Source organism: Artemia sp. Qi Xiang Cuo, chromosome 9 (assembly GCF_049724085.1).
Source record: "Artemia sp. Qi Xiang Cuo chromosome 9, ASM4972408v1, whole genome shotgun sequence".
In the NCBI taxonomy this organism is placed as follows: Eukaryota; Metazoa; Arthropoda; class Branchiopoda; order Anostraca; family Artemiidae; genus Artemia; species Artemia sp. Qi Xiang Cuo.
Genome location: NC_142802.1, coordinates 76,547,599 through 76,574,260, shown reverse-complemented (window position 1 = coordinate 76,574,260; position 26,662 = coordinate 76,547,599). Strand labels below are relative to the sequence as shown.

Sequence of the window (26,662 nt, the reverse complement as noted above, 5' to 3'; positions counted from 1 at the left end):
AGGTAAAGACATATATCGTAAAGTTGACGAATTTTCAAAAACTGGATGCTTAGAATGGAAAAGTTGCTGTGGAATATATACAGATGGTGCAAGAGCAATGACCGGCAAAAATATTGCTTTTAAATCATTTTTTTGAAGCTGCTCATTGTGATCATATAACTTTTGCTCACTGCCTTATTCACAGAGTAGCAAAAAATAGCATTAGAATTAAGCAATGTGCTTCAGTATGCTGTTAAGAGCCCTTGATAGTCGCTTATTTTCAAATATATGTAAGGATAAGGATTCCAACTACACAACTTTATTATTACATACAGAATTAAGAATGTTCTGAAGAGGTCAAAGTTGAAGATTATTGTCATTAAAGAATGAAATCGAAACATTTTTTAACCAAAGGAAAATATTAACTTGCTGCTTTTTTCAAAATGACTTATTGCTAACCAAGTTGTCTTATTTGTCAGAGATTTTCGCGAAATTAAACGATGTCGACTTGTCTCTTCAAGGAAAGAAATTGCGAAATATTTTTTTCGAATGATAAAATTGAAAATATTATTTAAAAATTCAATATTTGAAATTAGGATAGAGAACAATTCGTTCGAGATGTTTTCCAGTGTCGATAATCTTATAATCGAGAGAAATCATTGTAAATGTTTATTGAAAATATTATTTTAGATCAGTTAAAATTGCTAGAATGATAGTTCTGTACAATTTTATATTGAGTATTGATTTCAAAAAGGTAGCTTGGATTCAAAAGCCGTTTTGGATTGGCTTAAGTGAGATAGCCGACATGCCACTTAAAGCTCAAGAGAAATTGAGCTTTTGAGTGAGTCAAACTAAAACTATAATCTCCAAAAAAAACCTTAGCTGAATTCCGGATCAGAACTAGAATTGAGTTTCCCACAATTGCTGATATGACGTTAAACAATCTTCTGCCATTTAACATAACACATTTATCTTAAGTTAATTTCTCAGCTTTGTTGAAGAGGTATTTCGTCCAGCACATTCGAACTTCGAATATATTCGAGCGAACAAAGACGTTAGAATTCCCTTTTATTCATTTTATTGCAAAAAATTTTAATGTTTACGAAAAATAGGGCATATAGTTTTTTTTTAACTATAACAACTACAATTTTACAATTTTTCAGCAGTTTTTAATTTATATTTTTGTATATTTCTAGACGAATTCTAAAACTAAATATTTTCATATCTATATGTATATTGTTACCTAATAAATAAAAATCATTAAAAAAAATATGTATTTATCTTTTGTATCTATATAGGGTCGCCAGGAAACTCAAAATCATAAATAGGGTCGTGAATGAAAATTTTTTAAGAAGCCCTGATCTATTTCAAATGACTGTATTTTACAATTGAATACGATAAATCTCTTAATTGAATATCAAAAATTCAATCTTGCTTCCTACCTTAATGAAGCTTCTTGATTTGCGTTTCCTCAACTTTTGGCAATGTTGATAAATAGCATATTTAGGAGAGTTAAATTAAGAAGTTAATTATAGTAGCCCATAAAGAATCATTGCATTTGGAATAGACTATGAAGTATCAACTTAGAATTCGATTTTGAATTGAATAGTACTGTTTTATTTTAGTTCTGCTAACACATTAAAAAAAAAATAAGGAACAAGGTTTGGACGAACGCAGGGAAAGACCTTGGGGGCTTCCCCAAAATCCGAATTTTTTCAAATTTCTGGGTACTTCTTATTCAAATCGTGAAACAAAATTCTTTTAATTTTTTCCCCTCCCCCTCTCCCATAAAAAAGTTCAGCATACTTACCTGGGACGAGGTATCACTTTAAGGATCCATTAATTTATTCAAGACGGGTTCAACAGGGTTTTTGTGACGTTAGCAATTACTGTGTTTGGAAAAAACGTTGAAAGGTTCATCGAATGGTATGTTTGTCTTTTAGCTAGCAAATTATTATTATAAAATATATATATATATATATATATATATATATATATATATATATATATATATATATATATATATATATACACTAATTTTTAGTTTTACTTAAAAAATCAATATATAGAGGGACCCGTCAAAAAATTCCAATCGGGCTATTTGTTTTAAGCTTTCTTCTTATATGATTCATACTGCTCGTTCTAAGTTCTAATATTGTATATTAACCTTTAGTGTGAATTATATTTTTAATTGTTTGATGAATATCCAATTTCTGCTAAAGCAAATCTTTTTTTCTAACGATAAGTTTCCATTTTGGATGCCCTCATATTCTGAAGCAGTTGTAAACTAAAGTAGTAACTGAAGTAATGACTGCAGTCACGTACACAGGTGTTCTTTTTCGGGGAAGGGGGTAATAAAGTTATTTGATCATTTGCATAGAAAGTGTGTTCGAATTCGGAAAAAGTTTATTGGGAAGGATCCAGACCCCCCCCCCTACCCCGACCCTGCGTACCCGCCTGAATGACTGAGGTATTTACAATAGACTAAATCTCAGTTCTCATTTCTTACTTGTTCTTCCCCTTTCCTTTTAGAATATCGAACAGCCTACCCACAGAAAATACAGAGACTATAGTTCATATCCATAAAAATGGTTCTGATCGATTTGAAAATGGTCCATAACTTCATTAAATCCCACCCCAAGAAAAAGGCCTGAAGCAGATTTGGAAGCTTTCTAATCTTTTTGTTGCCTGAATCTAGAGATGAGTTCTTAAAAAGAATTTCCCGATCCAGTAGTAAATTTATTGATGCATATTATTCTCCTCATTAAGGAATATCAAAATCAAATATCTGATTTCTGCTAAAACAAACACCTCTTTCTAAGGATAAGTTATCATCTTAAATGTCTCCATGCCTTAAAACAGGTAAAACCGATATGAGGGAGCCTACGAAGAAGAAAGAAAAATACGAAACAAAATGAAGCGGATATCCTTACGACCAACATACAAAAAAAACAAAAAATAATAAGCCAACTAATTCGGCCATTTTGTTTGCCCAGTTTTTCGTGGCACCAGGTCGCTAAAAACTAGGACCTAATGTTCAACTGCTCAACCATTACCTAGATTTTTTTTTCTATACAGTTGTGTCTGTTGAACTTTCTTCTAAAGGAATGAAAATACGGGTTTCCAGGGATAACAGCCGTCGGGAGAAAATTCCAAACTGTACGGCACATGTGGCGCTCCAAAAAATACACCAGGTAGCGGAAAACGGGAGACACAATCAGGTGCACTGTCTTATAAACTTGGTTACACTCATCAAAAACAAAAAGAAAAAAAAATATGGAGGAAAGTTAAGCTCTGAACATTTTCATCTTTTAGCCATTTACTTGATTACCAGTACAAAACTTAAAAACGTATATTAGCGGCTGATTTTTTTTTTTTTTTTTTTAATTCAACCTCATTATCTTCATTCTGTATGATGAAGGATTTGAAAATACAATTTTTTTTGAATTGAAAAGTATGCCAATGACTGTAATTGCATCTAAATATTTCCTTTAATCTTGTCAGTACTTTTTAAACAGTTTTATTTTATAGGTAGTGGCGAATTTTTTTTATTTTTTTGGGGAGGGGGGGGGGGCATTTAAACCATTGATTTATGTGTCCCCACCTATATTTAAAAACTAACTTTTTCCTTTTTGGTTTTTTCATTTGAAAATACCTTTCCTAGGTATTTTTTTTACAATGCCTTTTTTGGCATTTTCGTTGAAAAAAAAAAAATTGCCTCCTTAGATTTTTTGTCCCCACTCCTAGATTTTGAGTATAATTTTTTGGCATTTTCGTTGAAAAATTCTTTTCTGGTATTTTCATCGAAAAAAAAAATCGACAAAAAAAAACACAAATTCGTCCCTTATAGGTTATGAAATTGTGTATTGTATGTATGCATTTACATAATCTGGAATTACTGGAGTGAAATATCGGAAATTCAAAGTTCCCTTATTATAATATTATAATTAAGCTTAAATTAAGCATTTAATAATTAAATTTTGCTCATTAGGTTTTATCAGGTTTTTTGTCACTTGAAGCTGTTTGAACTTTGAAATCATGCGGATTTTCTTATATCGTCGAATTATATTGATGAAAGTTGTTACTTTTAAAATAGTGCTATATATATATATATATATATATATATATATATATATATATATATATATATATTATTATTATTAACGCTATTTTAATGTTTAAAATGAAGTAGGAAATTACAAATTGTCGCAAATGAGACGGATTAGAAGAATATCAAGGAGATAGCTTGAATCTTGAATGACTTGAATTTTAAAAGTTAAATTATGTTGTAATCCATTTCAGTCAATTTAAAAGAAATCCTTTTCAGATTGTAATCTTATTATATATTTATCAAGGACGCAGGAAGGGAGGGAGGCCTCAGAAACCAACCCCGAAATCCTAAATTTCTTGGCACTTCTTATTCGAATTATCATATTTTTCATTACCCCCCCCCCGAAAAAAATGGCGTACGTGCCTGTGTATTATCTGCAAAGACTTAACGAACATCGATGAAATATAATATCAATATTAATATATATACAATACATAAAAACTGCATTTAAATTATATATTTATGGCCGTTCAAAAAAAATTCCCTCTTTTCATCACCATCTTTGGCAATTTCATTATCTTTAGAATAAGATACAGTTTATTGCGGTCACGCCCAGGGGTCGAGTTCCATAGTTTACACTTTATATCTGTTTCCAAAAACCTTTTGTTTAACAATTATTAGAAGGAGAATCGCCAGAGTAATACAGATAAGGAGGATTAAAGTATGACTCATCACACATTGCCCTGTTTATCCTCCCTTTGAAAACAATAGCCCAAACAATTTTGGGCTGTTATTTCAGAGGTCTGAAAATGTCAGATAAGACCTTTAGATCGTGGTAGAGACAATTACGATACAAACAATTTGTGAAAAACGTCATTTAAATATATTACATTTTTTTCTTTTAGTTTGGCTGAATTGGAAAAGACACATCCGTTGGAAAAGACGTCATCTACGCTTTGGTTAATTTTAGAAATTGGCCGATTAGAAATGTAAAAAAAAACAATGTTCTCCTTTCTTTGAACAGATGTCCTCCTATGAGATAATATTAGATGGCTGCACTTTTAATGCCATGTAGCGACAAAAAAATCGACCAATAGATACTAGTCCTTTTTTGTGAAATTTGAACAAATAAATATTAAATTTTCTGAAAAGTTTTCATGTACTAACGCAAGAACAAACACGTGCAATCCACTATTTTATTTCACCAATGATTACTCTTGTATAATCTCAACCCCTCCCCCCCCCCAATATAGCTTTTCGTTTCTTTTCTTTGTTATGTTTTATAGAGTTCATAGTTTTGGCAAGTGAATGCCTTATACTATCTAAATAGCCTTATGATGGTAATAAGAATGAATCCCAATAGTCACATTGAAAATCAGGTATGTGCAAGGGGTAATCTTTTGAGTCGTGCCCCCCCCTCCTGCCAGATCTTGATATTATATTATTTCCCTTAAGGTTTTGAACATTTTCCCTGAAAATGGGGCCGCCTTTAAAATAAATTCGGTACTTGTGTAGAATCCGGTAAGTACGCGATAAAGACCGCATTGAGAAAGACCAAGATGCTTAATTGAAGATGCTTAATTTTCTCTGCATGTGAGGTGTTGCTCACTCCGTCACAAAGATTTAAACTTTATTTTTTGGGGGTTGAAGGGGCGGAAAAGGTACCTAGGTTAGGTTACGTATTTAACATATTCTCTGCTTTACCCCCCCCCCCCCTAATTCACAAATATATACACCAAATTTGTTCGTAAACTATTATATTTTCATCCTATTTTATTTTCTTTCATTAGCATTAACGAAACTTCACTTCTCGCGTACTTACCGGATTCTACACAAGTACCATACATTTTTCTAACGAGTCTGGATAGGGTCTATTTATTTACGTTCCAGGCCCATTTCCCACGATATTTGGCTTTATATAGGGCAAATGAAATGCGTATCCCATGTCTACAATAATATGTCGTTTCTAAGCAACTAATGTGGAAAATCTTTCGAATCATGTCTCTAAAATGTTACTGTGATATCGTCAATCATGAAGAAAATAGAGGCTTTCCAAAATTCTGGCTTTCTCTAATAGGAATCGAATATTTTTGGGAAAATTCTATCCTTAAAAAAGAGAAAGAACGAATGTAGTATACACTTGCCTTTTTAGCTTCTGATTGTGTTAATCAGGTCTTAAAGAGGTTGGATGAACCAGCTGATATAATCTAGTTGGGCACAGGACTTAAGGTGTTTAATTAACCAGCTAATATAATCTAGTTTGGTTCCAGAATAAAAAGCAAGACCTTGAAATCTATTTTTTGAATGAATCAATGCTTATCAGTTAATTGTTTTTTTTTCTCTGCTTTTTAGTTTCATTTTCTCAGTAGGAAGCGATATAGAACTTACCCTTTTATCTCTCACCCTGGCTACAGTAAAAATATTATTAAACCTGTCTTGTCAGCCTATTCTGTTAAACTGAGTAAGTCCTATGGACTGATTCAATCCGTTTCCCTCTAATTATTTGATTCACGAGATATTCAAAATTCCTTCTTTTTTCCAAAACACTTCATATTTCTTTTTCTCAAGTACACAAATACTTGGGAAATTGATATTTTAATGTCAAAAGTCTACTTTGGGAATCCACAAAGGTCGCCGAAACACAGCGACATAATGGTCGCTGTGTTTATTTTAAACACAGAGAATGGAATGATGGGTTTATTCCCGTTCACTGCCCTTGCTGGGGCGCAAATTGGGGGGGGCAGGGGGGCCATGCCCCCCCCTAGACTTTGAAAATTACTTTCTTATTTATATTTCACAGCTATTTTCTATTTTAGCTATGTGCTATATTAAACCAGGAACTGGTCCAATAAATACAACCAACAAACTGGTGCCCTAATTATATAATCTTGTTTTGAAATGTCTAAGAGCGAGCGCGTCTATACTATTTTATTTCCGAGTAGGGTTCATTCAAAACTAAGCTTCATGTGGTCAGTACCCGTTTCGTTATTGTTCTTGTGAAGAATTCGTTGTAAACTATGAGTTTTGTATATTGCCTTTTTAAGTAGCTGGGAAAGGAAATGTGTTCTAGGGCTTCAAGGGGTTTTGGTCAGCAGATTCCTGACGTTGTTGAATAGTTTATGGGATGACTAGTCCTAGTGGAGTGTATGGGACTGTCGTGAACAGGAAATGTAAGTGATTGGTTTATGGGGTTTCTAAGCGGGGTAGTTTCACCGTGGAGTATGGGAGTGATTTTCTAAGTGACTTTCTACGTGTTTCTTCAGTTCTTCTCTTGCCGTGTCTGAGTGAGGTCATTGTCTACTACTCGTTTAACTATGAGTAAAAAGCGACAACAAACTTTGGATTTTTTTTCGGTGAAAATGCGGAAGAAAAATGAAGAAACTTTAGTGCAAGAAACTGGCAATAGTGTCAGCACCCAAAGTCTCGGGTTAGTTGAGATAAATTCCCCCACTTGTGACAATATTTCGGAAACAAGCGGAACAATAAATGGCTCAGATCAACATGAAAGTTCGGTCTGCATCGCTGAACCCCTTGCGGGTTCCAGTAGCAGTCAAGAAACTCTCTCATATATCTCTAGGACGCATCACGACAAACCAGCTCAACCTATTCTTGAGAGATATCCGGCTTCCACTTCTAACGGAAGGAAATTCAGTGCACATTACTATAAGACTTATGAATGGATTGAATACTCAAAAAACTTGAATTCCGTGTTTTGTTTTGCTTGCCGCCATTTTTCTATGGGGACTCTAAGGGCTGGAGAAACTGCTGGAAGAAGGGCTTTCATTGAGTCAGGATTTTGCAAGTGGAAAGACAGTTCTGCTCTATTAAAGCAACATGATGGTTCTGAAAGACATAGGCATTGTATGTCAGCATGGACGGAATTTAAGATAATGAGTACTGATACTTCGAAATCTATAGCGAATGCCTTAATTCAATCCAGATCTCAAGAGGTTCAGGAAAATAGAGATCATGTGAAGTATATTTTTCGCACTATTTGCTTTCTTGGCCGCCAGGGTCTTGCTTTGAGGGGTCATGACGAATCAGAAACATCTGCAAACCGGGGTAATTTGGTTGAATTGATGGAGGAAATGTCTAAAGGCGACGAAAAGCTGAAGGCCAAGTTACAGTGCTGATATGGTCACTATTGCAGTCATCAGTACCAAAATGACGCAGTTACACTGATAGGAAATGCCTTGCGCCAAGATGTTATTTCAGAAGTAAAATCAGCTAATTACTTTGCTATTCTTGTCGACGAGACAAAAGACGTTTCTAGAAAAGAACAATTAGCGATCCTACTCAGGTACATTTCAAATGGAAAAGTAGTGGAGCGACCAATCGGCTGCTATCACATGCACAAATTAGACGCCGAGAGCTGATCCAACTCGATTTGTGAAACTATAGAAAAGCTTGGTGTAGATTCGATGCTGTGTATTGCCCAATGTTATGATGGCGCATCTGTCATGAGTGGGGAATTTAACGGAGTTCAAGCAAAGTTTAGGGAGAAGGTGCCTCATGCAGTTTATGTACACTGTCACGCCCACAGATTGAACTTGGTTTTGACTGACTGCCACAAAAATATCAGCAAACTTTCTGAATTTTCCTCTGTGGTGCAAATACTTTACGCATTTACATCATGCAGCAATACACGACACGAACTAGTTGTGGAATCCCAGCGCATTAGCGGGAAAACAGTCTGGGAGGTTGATAGGACCGTCTAGACTCGCTGGTTTTACACAGTCCGCTCTATTTCGAAGGTGAAGGCCAGACTTGATTGTATTGTTGCTGTGCTTGCCGCAGTCTCTGATAGTTCCAACGGCGAGGCAGCGTGTGAAGCAAAAGGACTACTGGACAAAATCAACTCTGCCTCTTTTGTTTCATTTTTACACATAATGGAAAAAGTATTAGTCATTGTAAATTATTTATCAGAGCAACTTCAATCCGGAAGTTTGTTGATTTATAAGGCACTTGCACTGATTTCTGGGACATATGAGACACTCCAAAAGCTGAGAAATGATGACGAATGGAAAAACTTAAGCAAAAACATATCTGAATTCTTAGCTTTAAACGATATCCATGAATCGAAATCTCCAAAATCTAAAACCAGTGCTCGAAACAAGAGAAGTCAAGCCATTTTCATTCGTCTCAAAGGCTTTCTGTCAAACTCAACAACCGGTAAACGCAATATAAGTCAGCCAGTTGAATCAGACTGCAGTAAACTTCTGTACTTTGAGGTAATAGATCGTTTCACAAGTGAGATGGACCAACGTTTCATGCAAAATATGCCTCTGCTTGACGCTTTATCTGCCTTCGACCCCTCAAGTTCCAATTTTCTCGAACTTTCGAAAGTGGAAAGAGTTATGTGTCATTATCAAGAGATTCTCGGTGTCGACGACCATGACATAGAATCCCAGCTTTCTCTTTCAAAGCTGCATCTGTCAAAAAGTGATATTTCAAAAATGGATCTTCTTCGAGCTATCGAAATCTTATCCTACCTCCCAGTTGCCTATTCTGCAGTGCTAAAACTGATGAAGCTAGTTACTACTTTGCCTGTGACCACTGCCAGTAATGAACGATTCTTCCCGGCATTAGGGCGTGTGAAAGACTATCTGCGATCGACGATGGGAAACGACAGACTCAGTGATCTCATGATAATGGCCGTTGAAAAAGAGGAGGTAAAGAAACTGGATTTGGACAGATTAGTCGACGATTTTGCTAAGCAGCGACCTCGCCGCTACCCCCTGTTTTAGGTATGTTTGCTAAATGTTGTTCTTTTTTTTGCATCTTAATTTAAAAAAAAAATCGAAAAAAAATCCTTGCCCCCCCCCCACATTTTCGTGAATTGGCGCCACTGTGCCCTTGCTCAAACCAATGATCGTTAATAACATTTAGAAAACTCAGACCGCGTTTCCTTTTATTGCCGCGGCTGACCCCTTGTAAAGACTCTTAATGTATCGCGTACTTCTTGAAGGTTTTTAATAAGTAAAATCTCTAGCCCTTTTGCTAAATATTTGACCACAGCTTTATCTATTGCGTCTTTATGTATTTTGCGTTGACTTCGAAATAGCCAATAGTAAGCTCTTTCGTTATTTCAAGAATCCTGAAGACAACTACTGAATTAAAAAAAAAACTTGTCTTCTATGAAATAACACTACATGTTATCAGCTATTTATTTAATAATGTATAAATAATGACTTTATTTTCTGACTTTGTTTTTGGATTTGACCTTGAATAATAATTTTAACGAAAAATACGATTATACTTGCCGTTTTTGGACACGGAAGTTTAAACCTTATTGTTGAAGCCAACGTTAAGGCATCTGAGTCATGTTTAATTTTTCAAAACAAAAATACATGTGACAATTCGTGGAAAAGAACATATATTTCCCCGTTCCTAAAATTGATTCGATGCAAAAAGCAACTTGCATTTTAGACAGTTTCGGAAATGTCATCTTTTAACATGCTACTTTAAGGCACACTACTGAAGTTCATGTGTCAACTCAGAGTCAACCCTTGTAAAGACTCTTATGTATCATATCGGCCTACCCCTTGAAAAATTTTCAATCAGTAAATCCTATTGTCACTTTGCTCTATTAAATTGAACAATGGAGTTTTTTTTCAACTAAAAGTAACGAGCAATTTGTAAACTCCAAACAAACAGAAATAATTCCGTATATGAGAGGGGTAACCCTTCCTCATCCCTCGCTCTGTACGCTAAAGTCTTAAAGCTCTTTAAAATACTTGTCATTCAAATTGAACGGTCCTTGTATTTCAGGAGTCTTTCTTTAAGAATAGAGACAAAAAGTCAAAATATAGCATTTTTTTGGTGATTTTGCACAAGCTTTCATAACACTAAAAAAAAAAATAATAATAAAAAAAAAAAAAAAATAAAAAAAAATCTAAGAGTAATAATTTACAAAAAAAAAATAGTTAAATAATTTGCAAATCAAATATTTTCGGAAACGTCTACCCCTAAAATGAAAAAGAACGTTTAAGGCACCGAGCTGTCCACCCCTTTTTGGATTTCGGTTGTGCTACTCAAGTCTTAACACCTTGGATGAACTAGCTGATATACAAGCTGATTTGGATCTAGAATAATAAACAAATGAATAAAATTTTGTATGGTATATTTGGATATTAGATAAATAAAAATAAAAAAATGATCGATTGTACTGAAATAGCACAGCTGACAAAGGCTATCAGTGACAATTTGCAAAAAAAACTTTTCAAGTTAGTTCTAGGAATTTATTACCAACTTTAAGATAGAACAAAATAAGAGCGTAAAATTTTGTACAAATTAATTCCAATTTGCAACAAAAAGAGATTTTCTAAAATCCAAGCACTGGATCAAAATTGGTGGCTAACCTAGTGAGAGCACTTTAATCCCTTTAAAGTGTAGACAAAGTGAACATTTGTCCTTTATAAGGGCAATTAAGTACTTGAAAATGAACTTTCCCTCTGCACGTTTAGTTGAAAGACATAAAGGAACCTCCCCAATTAAAATAAATTCAATTAAAGAAAGGAAAAATTGTAGGTCTAAAAGAGTAGAAAGTTATATTGGAAGGAAAAAGCAGTGAAATCCAAATGTCTTTATCTCGTGTTAATATATTTGATATATCTTTATAGCAAACCATAACGTAGAGATACCTATTGTCAATGTATGCTTTTTGTAATAATAATAATAATTGATTTTTGACCCATTAACATTATAAAAAAGTGAAGTCACAAACGAAAATAAAAGGTAAACACGTACTAAACAAAACTCATGCAAAACAAAATCAATATAAAGAACAACAAATGCAAATCAGAACAATCGTACAAGAGGATCAAAAGGAATAATGTATATCTCTTCAACTAGAATTTAAATTAGATTAAAACAAATGCCAAAATTACACAAAATCAAACTTAAGTTTAAAACGTAAAAAAAAATTACAAGTCGACCAGAGATAAATTTAAAGCGAACCATTTTGGTATGATAATAATGAAAAAAAGAAGAATAGAACAGTAAACAAAAAAACAGTAGTAATCAGACAAAGCTAGGGTTTTTACTTCCTAATTAATTAATTAATTTATTTATTTTATAACCCATCAAAACTACAGCGCATGACGAAGGAGTATAACATAAAGAAAGGAAATGAAAAAATGCACACACCTAAACAGGAGCAAATATGTACAAACTAAAACTCGAACAAACCAAAACATTTTGGAAAAATAAGCCACTCCAAGGGTGGTAAACCCCTTTAAATAAATCATACAAATAAATAAAGTATAAAAATGATAATTTTATATTGTAATGATTATTAAATAACTTTAGTTGGTTTTTGGTCTTTTTAATAGTGAACATTTGGAACAAATAAACGTTCAAATGGGGATAAGTCTATCTATTAGACAATGAAAACAGATACAAAAGTCTGGATATTTCAACCACAGATGCAGCGATCGTCATCAGCAGAAATACTAAATCTATCAAATTATGACTAATATATTTATACAAAGTAAAATAATAACTTCCGATTCATTCACTAGATTTGTCTGAGAGAGTTCAATAACTGGGTTCATCCGAAGTCTAATTCAAGGTATTACGTCGAGAAAAAGTGAACATTTCTTTCCGTAGTTATTGCTATGGTTTTTTTCCCATCTTTTTCACTACGTCGTTTTCTTTTTCTTCAATTTCTAGCAATTACAAGTGCGATTTAATTTCAAAAGTTAAAAAAGTTACATTTTAAATTTTTTCCAAATGAAAAACTTTATGTTTTCATTGTAACATTTTGAAAAGATTAAAATCAGTTTGATTGTTTTGACAAAAAAGGCCAAATGACATTGTGACTATAGCAGTTTTTCATTTAGAATTTTTTTTCTTTTTTTTAGTATTGTAAATTGTCTACGCTTAATGATTTTTTCTTCTTTTGCCAGTTTTGACTCTGTTTACTTCATACAGTATCGTGGAATGCTAGCATCCCCACCCTGTCATCATAACGAGCTTATAGCTTGTATCTATAGTGCCTAAGCCTAGCACCTGTTCCTTTTTGACCCCCTTGTCTCCACCAAATACTTTTTAGCACCTCCATCGTGTCCAGATAACGAGTGTACACCGTAACGAGTGTAATACCTACTGCTGAAGCCTAGCACTAAATCCTCGGCAAACACCTTTTCACCACCAGACACTTTTTAGCACCTCCATCTTAACATAATAACGATCGTATGCCTAATACTTAGTACCTAAGCATGGCAACAGTTCCTCTGTGAACACCTCTTTACCGCCAAACCCGTTTTACACCTCTATGCTGTTATCATAACGAGCATAAAGTATGGCACCAGTTCCTCGTTGAATAACTCTTCGTTATTTGGTATTATTTATCCCTTCTGTCTCTACCTAACACAATTTAACATCTCTTCTTTCCTAAAACAAAAATCAATAAACAGGTGGAACTTGTATATCACACCTCCCCACTTCAATGAGATTTGTATAAAGACCCCCCCCCCCCGTGCACAGTAATGAAACAGTGGTTACCTGTAAATTCTATTAAGGTTAATAAATAGCTAAAGTGGTCATGTAAAATTTTGGAACCATCCTTAAGGATTGTTTCGGGCCGCAGATTTGTGGATTCAATGTTTTAGTGTTGAACCATTTAAAGTGATAGTATAATGGTAGTTAAATAGAAAATATTGATCATTACCTTTCTTTCTCTCTGAATACTAATTGTCCGCACTGGAGCTAAAGGTTTTCTTTTAACAACCAAGTCCAAAGGGAAAGCATAGTTATCCTCAAGTGGAACCTGGAAAAAAATTATAATGTTTTGCTAAGACTTTAAATAGACATGGTTTAAATGCCCAAATGAATTTAATGAAAAGGAAGGTCCAATAACAAAAACTAAACCAAGAGGTACTGGAGGAAAATAGAAAACTGGAATAATGAACGAAAACTGGAGGTACCGTACTGGAGTAAGAGGTTTTTTTTTAACAACACAATAAAATGGAACAGCATAGGCATGCTCAAGTATAATCTTGAAGAAATTTCATTGTTATGCTAAGACTATACTAAGAAAAAATGAAAATTTCATCAAAAATAAAACCACAAGTTAAATAAAGAAAAATCGAGCTTCTGGTTAGAAAACTGGAATAGCAAAAACTGGAGGCAACACACTGAAGAAAGAGGATTTTTTAACACACTAAATACATTTGCAAACAATATAACCAGCCGCAAGTGGAGCCTGAACACAATGATTTTCATCGCATTCTAATTTGTATTGATCATGAGTTTGATCCCACAATGAAAATTAGGTCAAAGACTGAGTAAACAATAAATAAAACCTGACATAACCTACTTTTAAAGATGAGCTAGCAGAAGGAGGCACACTCAAAAAGTAGGTTCAAATTTGCATATTGCATTTTTGCAAATTTGTATTTGTTAGGAAAATCTAGCCTGAATTCTTAAATTTTGGAATTGGCTCTAAGATCTAACAAGAACAATCTCCGTAGATTGTATTAAGGGAGCGCTGCACAAATAGCAGCAGCCACACCTATAATAAAATACCTTCTTCTCATGCTTATATTAGTACTGATTAAAGAATACTCTGACCGGCCCATAATCGCGAATAGGTTAAAATACATGCATAAACATTCCCGATTCTTAGAACTACGTAAGTTTTGCTTCGATAAGAAGACAACAACTTAGTGCAACGAAGCACCTTTCAGGGTTTGGTAAAAAGGAATGACCCTAATAGATGTCCTTCAGATGCTGTAAAATCACTAGGTACAGGGGAGGGGGAGAATACAGCTTCCAAAACATTGTTTTTATCCTTCTGCTTTTCCCCAACCCAAATAATTTTAGAAATCTGTGAATATTTAAAAAATAACAAAAATAGCATTAGATTAAGATATTATTTCCGATGTTAGATTCAAATATGCAGCAGTTTGCTGGCATAATATTAATTTTTTCCTAAAACAGGATGTAAGTTAACTTTGAAAGAAAATACACCTTTCGAAGAATTTTAAACCGCGAAAATTTGTGAAACATTGCTAAAAATGTGAGACATTATGAGGGAAACTTGAGATTTCGTTAGGGGAGAAGGTCCTAGAACCGAGCCACCTTACTATTCCCTGGGTACGCTTCTACTTCCTAGTTCTTGGGCTTAAAACATACTATACAGGATTCAAAGATACTAGGTTTACTAGAAGACAGTGAAATCTTCTATTTACTTAAATAATGTTATTTACTTAAATAACTGATTCGTGCGTGGTTAGATGGCATTACCGATTTATCTATTTAACTACCCGAGTTTCTAATCTTCGGGTTTGTCTCTGGAAACTAGATGTTTGAGGGAAACATTGGCGAAAAATGATGATACAGAGGTACTGACACTAAAGGAAAAAGAGAAGGTACGCAAGATGTGATTTTTAGACGGAGCATCCTAGATGAAAGTGTGAGCAAAATGAATGAAGTTTTAGAGGTTTTGCGAGTTCAGGGTGCTAGAATTGGTTTGAAAATTAATGTTAGGAAGACTAAGTCACTAAGGCTAGCAATAAGTGAAGATGAAAAGGTGACGTTGGGTAATGAAAAGATTGATCAGGTGGGCAGTACCTCTTCACTTACCTTGGTAGTATTAGCAGTAAAGATGGTGGGAGCAGTGAAGATGTTAAAAATGGAATAGCCAAGGCTCAGGGTGTTTTTTCACAGTTATAAAAAGTCTGGAAGAATAGGAAGATAAGTCTGGAAACCAAGATTAGAATATTAGAAGCTACAGTAATGACAATGGTCAAATATGGCTCTGAAGCATGGACGCTCCGAAAAACGGATGAAGATTTGCTAGATGTTTTCCAGAGAAATTGCTTAAGGATTGTTCTGGGTACCGGCTTACTGACTGTATTTCAAACAATAGGTTATACAAAAAATGTGGTTCAACACCGTTTTATTTAGCTCTAATAAAAGAAAGGTTGAGGTGACGATGTCACAGTATGCAAATGATGGATGACATATTGCCAAATGTCCTTTTTTTCAGCCAACCGTCTATGGCTAAATAGAAAGCAGGTCGTCCCTGTCTGGGGTGGGAGGACGTCGTGAAGAAAGATTTAAAGGAAATGAGAACTTCGTTGGCGAGTGTAAAAAGGGAGGCTTTGAATAGATTGGGATGGAGGAGGAGCATGCGCAGCTGTGTTGGCCTCATGCAACATGGTGCTGCAGTGAGTTGTTAGTAGTAATAGTAGTTAAGGCTAATTCCAGGTATGTCCATGTTGAAATTTCAATTTAATTTATATTTACTTCATATTTCATGCAAATTAACTGGGAACCTGGAACAGTTTATTAGCTAATGCCTTTTTACACACTTTAATTGATTATTAAAATGAGTGTTGATGCCTCAATACTCATTAATTCTCATTAGATTGGTCACTTGCCATTTTTCCCAATATGATGATGATTGTGCAGAAGTTAATACACTAAAGATCCTAGTTAACCGTATTTACAAAGATTTTATACACACTTAATTTTTGACCGTTCCTGCTGTTAATTTACTCTCACCTGAAACGAAATTTTTAATTTCATTAAATACTATTATATTTTTACTGAACACAAAGCATGCTCTGTGTAATAGCCCCTGACCGTGAAGTACTCAACACGGGACCTTATGCTATGCCGAAGACCGAAAAGTCAGATGAAGGATGTAAATGTTTAACCAAAGAAATCGCCAACAGCAAACTACGATTTACAAACCCATAAGGTCTTAATCGTTAACAAAACAAGAATAGTGGCTAATAGCAACTGTATAAAGGTAATTAGATAATTATAATAAGGAGATAATTATAAGGATATAAAGATCTTTATTATTATAAAGATATAAAGATAATTGTAAAATCTAACATTTATATACTGTGTTAATAGCCTTGATGAGAAAACTAAATCCAAGAGAAGATTTATCAGAACGTCACCAAAAAAATATTGGTATTTGGGCTTAAGATAGTTAATTATTTGTTATTTTAAGGTACTATTTCCATACCCCCTCCCACAAACTTTTTGGGTTAGATAAATTAGTTTGAATATTCGAAAGCTTCTCTTGTTGATGTCTTTGGCATGTCCTTCGAATGAGCGAAGACCATGGACCTGAATTAATTGTGCTAATTGTAATAGTTGCTTTAAATAAGGCAATGGATGGACTTCCAAAATTAAGCCTGGATGACATATAAAAACAGAGAAATCCCTAGGGTTGTCTTGGGCCGTGGCCAAAGCAGAGGTTTTGAAGAATGTGAAATTGAGGAGGCTATTTGACAATGTCCGCCTCAGGCAGCTTAACACTGCGACGAGTTTGCAGTAGCAGACCAACCAGAGGCCTCACTAGCCAAAATGTTAGGGGTGGGGGAAATTGATTTTACCGACTGGTTGGCCATTTTCACCGACTAATTTAGGTGATATGGCGATTAAAACTACTTTTTTTTGGCCTGCTGAAACTGATCTTCTTTCACCGATTTATATTTCCATCAACCCATTTAGCTACAAAATAATGGACCACTACAATACTGGTGGTTCCTGTCACTATTATGCCAGCTCAATTTTTTTACCGATTGGATAAACGCATTGGGGGGTGTCCCCCTTCCCTCCACACGTGACGCCTCTGAATCCTATTAGGTTTGCTTTCAATCCGATATTTATTTTACTGCTTTCCCCCTTCAAACTCGTATTTGTAATTTATTCAATTATTGTTATTTTTTTTGGTGAAACATTTATTACGAAACCGATTTAAAATAACGGAAATGCAAGCTTAAAGTCAGGCAAATTTTAGTCTCCAACAGAACAAGGTCTTCATGAGTCAACTACCGTGATAATCTTTCAAATATGCTGTCAAATATTGTATTTTTTTTGTGAATAGGTATAAATCTCCCCGTCCAAAAGAGAAAGTACTGATGTTTCTTATTTTTAATGAACTGTTGCAGAGTTCCATAGTTGTTTCCTTTTCAAGTTCTGAATAAAATTGTTGGTACCATAAATCGTCTAAACTTGTAAACGAGCTCAGGAAATTCTGAAAGCATATTCTTTTTAGCACATCCAAAAGTACTGCATTTATAGCCACACCCAAAGGGCTTAAACTAGTGATCAATTTTCCCCATAAGCCAATGACTGGATTACTAAGTATTGAAACTATGCTCGAGGCTCAAAAAGGATTTTGTAGTATTTTGCAAATAATCCAGTTAATATTTTGAGTGGGTGCCGTTAATAAAAAACAAAAGAGATTTTTATCTGGACTTCAAAGCTTTAGGTTTACTCTATTCTATATTAACTTTACATTCACTTTTGAGGAATTTATTGGAGAGAAGATGTGTTTTCAAGGTGACGTCACTTCTGCTAGTTACACCCACGGGTACAGCCCCGTCCATATGATAGTATAAAATGTATTACATTAATTTATTCTTATTCTCTATTTTCTAGGGTCATGTCCATCTGAAAAAAGATAGATTGAAAAGAGTGATCACCTGGCATTTCACCCTTCGTTAGTTCCTATAGGTTTAGCAAGAGTCTATGCTCAATATCTAACTGCTCAGAAGATGTTCTACCGTATCTGAAATCCAGATGATGACTCACCGCTTTAGACATTAGTCATGCGCTGGAAAGCTGTCTCCAGTCACTGGAAAGAATATTCTCTTGTAAAGGAAAATAAATTGCTTTTTAGATGAAAGCCGGCGGTTTAGAGGACAAACTGGATATCAAATGATAGGTGCTTCAAAAAAACAACAACAAAAAAACGGGTGTAAAACTTTCAAGGGAAACTCAAAAGCTAGTCGAATTTATTGATGGATAGATGAAATTGAAAAGGAAGCCCAAGCTTTGACAAGAATTGAAGCAAAAGAAAAGAATAAAACAAAATCCAGTAATACTTCTACTACTACTATGAACTCACTGCAGCACCAAGCCGTCTGAGGCCAACACAGCTACGCACGACCCTCCTCCATCCCAATGTATTCGAAGCCTCGCTCTTTACATTCTTCCAGGAAGTTCCAATTTCCCTTAAATCTTTCCTTGCGACATTCTCCCACCCCGACCGGGGACGACCTGCTTTTCGTTCGGCCCTAGACGGTTGGCCGACATGGACAATCTTTGGCAATATGTCGTTATTCATCCGCACATCGTGCCCAAGTCATCTCAACCTTCGATAAAGGTGTAAAACAAGCTATTCATATCAAAAATAATTATTAATTTGGTGCCAAACTTATACACCCAATTATTACAATAAAACAAGATTTTGGCTTTGGTATCTATTAAACCTTTTTGCTATCAAGGATGGTGCCCCCATACTTTTGCATACATTTTACTCCAAATCCTCCAAAATTTGCCAAGTTCTTGTTCTTTTTATCATTCTAAGTACATAGTAAATTCACCCAACACTGTGTTTACTTTTGATTTCATGCAACTTACAATTGCAACAATTTCATGCAACTACAATTCGTGGTAGGAAACTGTAAGCAAGGAGCGACCCGGCTCAATAGTATCCAAAACTCTAAAAAACGGAATTTTGATACCAATAGATATATCAAAAGAATTGGCTTATTTTGCTGATTCCAAATATATAAGTTTTATTAAGTTTAGTCTTACCCATCAAAGGCCACGAGCCTGAAAAAATTTACCTGATTTTCGAAAGAATGGGATAAAACCCCCTAAAAACATAGAATCTTAAGGAAAATCACACCATCAAATTGAGCGTATACGAAAACCCTATTGTAGAGGTTTCTAGCTCCTATCTGCATAAATTTGAAATTTTGTATTTTTTGCCAGAAGAAAGGTCACGGATACGTGTTAATTTTTTTTTTTTTCAGAGGTGACCGTACCGACCCGGTGGTCCTAGAATATCGGGAGAGGGCTCATTCGAACGGAAATTAAAAGTTCTAGGGTCCTTTTTAAGTGACCAAAAAGATTGGAGGGCAACTAGGCCCCCTCCCACGCCCCTTTTTCTTATAATCATCCGATCAAAATTTTGAGGTATCCATTTTGTTCAGCATAGTTGAAAGGGAGAATAACTTTGCCTTTGGAGATATCATGACCACCCACAGCCCCTGGGAAAAGGTCTTTTAGTCCGTAAATCATTAAATTTGCCTATTGTTTACGGATAGTATGTTATTGGGAAGTATGCATACACTTTTTGGGTTTGGGGGTGGATGAATTTTCTGCTGGGGTGATTTTCCACGGGAAAATTTTCCAAGGGGAGGGAAGTTTCCAGGAGGGAATTTTTCAAGGGAAATTTACACTGGGGGAATTTGCCAGAATTCCAGTACGAAGTTTTTTATGGCTTTTTTTTTTACCAACTCAATTTTGCGCGTGGAGATGTTAAGGGTAATTGCCCGGGGTAAATTTTTACCAGGATTGAATTGTCTAGAGAATATATCCGTGGGGAGGAGGGATTTTTCCATGGAGGTAGAGCCAGATTTCCTGGCATTATTTAAAAAACGATAAATTAAGTAAAAAAACAGCTTTTTTTCAACTGAAGGTAAGGAGCAAAATTAAAACTTTGAAACGAAACAGAAATTATTACGTATGTGAGGGGGGGGGTGCTCCTCCTCAACATCTCGCTCTTTACGCTGAAGTTTGAATTTTGTCCCAATTCTTTAAGAACGACTCCTGAAACACACAGTTCGTTTGAATAAAACAATAAGAAGCCTTTTTAAAGTACTAAAGAATTCTAGCGTAAAGAGCAAAGTGTTGAGGAGGAGCAACCCCCTTCATATATGTAATAGTTTCTGTTCGTTTTAAGTTTTAATGTTGCTCCTTACTTTCAGTTAAAAAAAAACAGTTTTTTTTGTATTTAATTTCAAATAAGCCTCGAAGTTTCTGTAAGGGACCTTACTTCTCTTTTCAGCTAGACTATCAAAATCGTGCTCAAAACTGTCATATGTATATAGTTTTTATTTTAAAAGAATATATAGAAAAAAGTACTGGAAGGGTTGAAGGCCGTTTTGGGAGAACTTGGGCGTGGAATCTGGGACTTCAGGACAAACAATAGTTTTGAAGGTAGCAACATGACTGCGCGACATCAAAGACATACAGGTAAAAAACAGGACAATCAATAAAAGAATATGCAAGGACAGGGAGGTAATGATTAACAAGTATAAATATGAAAAAAAACCCACATAAACAGAAGGTGCAATTGGCAAGATTCAATGTTCTATCATGACCATCAGAAATATGTGGCTACTTTAAAATAAACCTACTGATAGCTTCAAAAATTATTTGCTAACTTTTCTATTGCGCATTATAATCCTTCCATATCAGGTAAAAATAACAATGGCGGAGAATCAGCATGCCAATCTAAACACCCAATCTTGGGATTAAAATGAATTGTCACCTTTTATGTAAAATTAGCAGATTCATCTCTGGACAAGAGCCGGTATTGGTATTTGACGAATAATGTCACGCTATACCTAATATGGGAACCCTGCTGCCCAATGAACTTCGGCTTTGAGAGATTCGTTCTAAGCCAAGGGGTTGCACATTTTCCTTTGGTGTATTTACCTGACTTTCTGCTTCTGACCCTGCTTTCATCTTTGGCTTCTATAATTTATGCCCCCTTCTTAGCATGCACGAAGCAAGGTCGTTTCTTACCACAGCACGCAACCGAGGGGAGTCGTCCACCGTAGCATGAAGAATCTTACGGTTTTTCTCGTAACGTCCAAGTTTGAGCTACTCATAAAAAGATCCTTTACCTAACCAAACTATGTATATGCGTCTTTCATAGCCACTTGGCTTGATCCACCCCTTTATTTTTAATAATACAATGTGAAATACAGGAGATTGCAGCACAATGCACTGCACTGCATTATATATTATGCACTGCATAATATATATTGAACAAAATATATTCGATAGCATATTGAACAATATATTGCCGATGACTAAAATTTGAAGTCACTGGTTCCAGCTAGTAAATCGACAGTATAATGGACAAGATTAAATAAAAACCACACCACTTTGGAAAGCGGGGTTTCACACCAGGTTGATGAGCATAATAGGTGACTAAGGTATAACCGGAGGGGCACAAAAACTCTATATGCTCAGAGGTAGACAAAGCTGGGTTGGGGACACAAATCGTAAACACCTACAAAAGAGAGGGAACAGTCCCTTGGCCGCTACTATGAACAAATCATAGCAAAAGTTTTAAAAAAGGTAAGGTCGATACCCAATTGATATTTGATACTAATGACTACCTAGTAAAGGGTAGCCTATGTAAGCTTGGTTAATGAGACTAGTGATCATAGGAATTATGGTATAATTTGTTCCTTATTGGGTAACTACTTATGTATTCAAAATCATAGCTATATTCAATAGCGACATAGTTTTATGAATAAAGGAATCGATTAGTGAATCATGGTCAAACGATCAGCCTGACGTGATGTCAGGTTCGTATCAGTTGTGTGTGTTCTTTTTTTTCAACAATGATATTTTGAGTCTCAAAGGTTTGGCAAATATCTTTTAAATAAAGTGCTAACTCCCCTTCCTTCATAAAATAGTGGTCCTGATCTCTTATAGCCACCACGCTCAAGAAATGAAGTTAGGTTAATCCTAATGAAATATACCTAAGTATGACTGAAAATATAATATTTTAGAAACAAATTCTGGCTATATATTTGCAAATTAGGGGGGGGGGGAGGAGATAAAGTATAGCGGGTCTGCATGCGAAATGTGTTGGGTACAATTATTCTGTATATTATGAAGTAAGAATTTTTTTTCTATCTTCTCACTGTCCAAATACTTTGACAAAGCCCCCCACCCCTAATGTGCAAATATATAGCCCCAATTATATATTTCCTGTCTATTCTGTCACATGTCTTGGTCTTGGCTCACGCTAAGGTGAAAGAAATTAGCGAAAGAAACCGGTTTCACAATGCGTCAATGGGTGAAGAACTTGAGTGTGGAACCTATAAGAGATAAGTACCAAAATAGTTTAGAACATAATTACATCTGAGTCTTCCCCGTCAAGATTAGCTTAAACACTTTAATTTAATACTGAATGCATAATGATAGTTAGAGCTTAATTCTATTAAAGAGTTTCATGCACTTAACTTTTTAAGAATAAGCTCCAAACTATGAGTTTTGGCAAATTGTTAATTACGAAAACATCTCCTCCCCCAAAGATGCGACAATTCTCTATCAAAGTATTAGATATGCAGACACATTTCTCCACATTTTTTCATTATCACCTTACAAACTGATTTACTATAAATCTTGTTTTATAATACCAGAATGAGAACTTATTTGGTAACTACTTAAGGGTATGGGGTACGATAAAGACTAAGGTAATTAAAGTCATTAAATAGGTTAAGGTAATTAAGGTAATTACTAAGTTCAGGTAATTACATAAAAGATCGATGTAAGATGAATTCGATGAATTCGTTTGTAGATTTTATTTATATGTTTGCAATATTTGCATTATCTACTTAAGAAGTGACACCAAAAGTGTTGTTTATTTTTGCAGGGCGTAATTTTATATGGGGCAGGGGGCGACTGACCCATCCGTACCCCAGTTTGCCCCCCCCCCCCAGCTGAAATTTAATTTCTTCAAAAATCTTGTCAAAACTAAAATAAGCCTGCATAATTCAGAGAAACGGGCTTGTTTTCTTTAGTTTTCTTGTTTTCATTTATCGTACTATAAGGCTCTATTTTATTTCTCACTGAAATTTTCACTTGATCTGGGAAAGTTTGGTCCACCTTTGCCCCCCTCCCCTCAGGGTTTTGACGAAATTACGCTCCTGTTTTTAGTGCTATTCACACTTGCGGATGGTAGAATTGATAAAAATCACGCAGATATGAGCAATAGCTTTCAAATGAGCCATTAAACGTCACTAAAAAGTTTTGGTATCCCAGTCGCCCCAGCTTTTCCACTTGAGACAAGGCACCCAAAATGCCGTTTTTTAGTGACATTTGTAACCTGCTGATGGTGGCATTTATAGGAAGGAAGGACGTATATATGAGCAATATGTTTTATATATCTACTAAAAATTTGTCTAAGATACAGGCGATATCAAAACACCCAATAACAAATACGCCCATACCGATACGCGTGATATTAATGCGCCTGATACCAATATACAGTTGAGCGGTTTCCCACGGAACTATGGAGGGTTGTATCACCACCAAAGCCTTAGACATTCGAATTTTGAACAACAATGAACAAAACGGTTATCTTAAGATTTCGATTGGATGACTGGAGGGGGGGGGGGGGGGCAGGGGCCGTTTATTTATGTATAGTTTCCGGATAGTTACCCGTATATTTTTCAAATATAATTCAATCTCTTAGAACGACTGTCCTGGATAAGTCCACAAGAAAACACACATTCAAATTGGATTTTCAATGACAATTTATTTTAGTTGTTTATGTATTTCTCGCGTTCCGTTAATCCCCCTCTATGTTCATTTAACATAATTGTATTTACACAAAATTATACCTCACTGTACTCAATTTCATTAAATGTAACCTGAATCAACTTGGTCCTTCCTAGGGCACTACTACTCCCCTTCCCCACCCCCTCAACCCCAATGATAATAACGTAGACTGAAAATTTGCATGGGAACTAAGAAGAATTATACAGCAAGTACAAAAAAATCATTTAGTTTTAATCTGAAGGCTAAGTGACGATTAGAAAATTAGGCACTTGAAACCTACTCCTTTTGGTACTTAGCCCCATCCCTGCAAAAAGATCTACCACTCCCTCGACGGTTACTTTTCGAAAAATTATCCGTGCGTATTAAATTTTGCTCATTTGATAAAAATCCCAGTTCAGTCAAAATTCCTTCTCTTGCACTTTTTTTCTTCAGTCGAGATATGATCCACTCTTAAAAAAAGCATGCTGTCACTCAATAATTAGCAAATGTCAATGTTTGTTACTTGACAACCCCAAAATTCTTGATTGATCTTGATGACTAAGCCTCCTGGAGATGTCGCTAACTGATTCTTTGTCCTTTGACAAATTCACCGATAAGAGAACCTGAAAATCTTGCAATAGACGTCCCCTTGCAAATCTTGCAAATCTTACCACGTCTCCTTAAATATTCAAAATCACAGCTACAGTCCATACCAATATGGTTAGATGAATAAAAGGAATTGATTACTGACCCATAGTTAAATATAACCAGGTAGTGGACGTATCCTGTGTGTTTTTGAGCAATTACTAAAAACGGTAGAAATGGAAACTACAAACGGCTCAGCAAATTCCCAAGTAGCATCTAAATTTCAGATAACAGGCGAAGTCGATAACACCCGGTCCTGCTGCCAGAACAAGAAAGGACCAGAACCTTTGAAAGGGCGCAATGAAAACTAAACATATTTCGAACCAGGGTTGCCACCGTCAGTAGGATTTTACTAGATCTAGTAAAAAAAAAAAATAGTAAATTTAGAGGATCTAGTAAATTTCCCGAAATCTGGAAAAAACTAGTAAAAAGTCATGATTTATAGTAAAAAAAATTTTTTTTTTATTTTCCATGAATTCAGGTAAAAAATCTATCGTAACCATATGACAATTTACAATTTGTGCCTGTCTGTTTTACAATTTTGCTTGTCTGTCTCAGAGACAGACAAGCAGTCACCTATTTTCTCCGGTGTCTAAAGGTCGACAAAATCAGCTTTCTGTGCATCAAATCTTACCAACTAAAAATGAAGCTATAATGACACTTGGATTTCTGATGATTGGGAATCTATTGGCATCAAAACAAAAGCCAACCACCCAAGGTGATTAGGTGAATCTCCTCAGTTTGAAAATTTGTATTGAGCAAACAGGAGCCTGCTGAGAGAAATTAAAAGTAAGTAGAAATGTAACATTATATATATATATATATATATATATATATATATATATATATATATATATATATATATATATATATATATATATATATATATATATTATTATCCAAAAAAAGGATTTTTGAACTTGTAGGTTTCCGAAAATTTCAATCGTACTATGAAAACGAAAGAAAAGAGGAAAAGAGAAAAAAAAAGAAGAAAAAAGGAAAAAAAATTGTGAAAATCGTACTTATTATCCTCCTATAGTAAAAATCTATGCTTGATGGTGTGCGTGCGGCGTAGCCGCAGGCGCAAAAAAATTTTTGAGCATTTAGTAAAAACAGATACGATCTAGTAAATTTTTCCTTTCCGATTTAGTAAATTCTTCCAGCTCAGGGAGGCAACCCTGTTTCGAACAGTGCTTTTCTATTTGTCATAGCATAAACAGTAAATTGTAAAAAAATAGAATCACCGTAATAATCAAGATGACTGGAAAGAATTAATTAAAATAAACTGAATGGTGAATGTATAATGATCTCAACTCCTGGAAATCTCAGCATTTCAAAATTCAATGTTTTATTAAATAACATTTTCCTTTTCCAATGTTATAATTATTAAAGAACAATTTTTAAAATAAAATAAATTTAGTTTTCAGTAGAATGAAGTGGCGCAAACGCCTTTAGAAGGTACAAGTTTTAAGGGTACTTTCGCATTATCCGGGACTCTCTAAAAAGTCAAGTTTGTTTAATGCTAATGAAATAAAATATTATGAATATATAATAGTTTAGAAACGAATTTGGGCTATATATTTGCACATTAGGGGGGGGGGTGTAAAGCACTGCATATAACAAATATGTACCCTAACCTAACCTAGGTACCTTCCC

General features: G+C 34.9%; 1 protein-coding gene across 1 annotated transcript in view; it reads right to left on the bottom strand.

Annotated features, from left to right (window-relative positions):
• The window catches only part of hwt (SH2 domain-containing adapter heavyweight), a 251,695-nt gene that overhangs the window by 160,601 nt on the left and 64,432 nt on the right, over positions 1–26,662 (bottom strand). Inside the window, exon 3 of the mRNA XM_089094872.1 lies at positions 13,704–13,802. Within this exon, the coding sequence (XP_088950998.1) occupies positions 13,704–13,802 (99 nt within the window). The remainder of the gene's footprint in view (positions 1–13,703; positions 13,803–26,662) is intronic.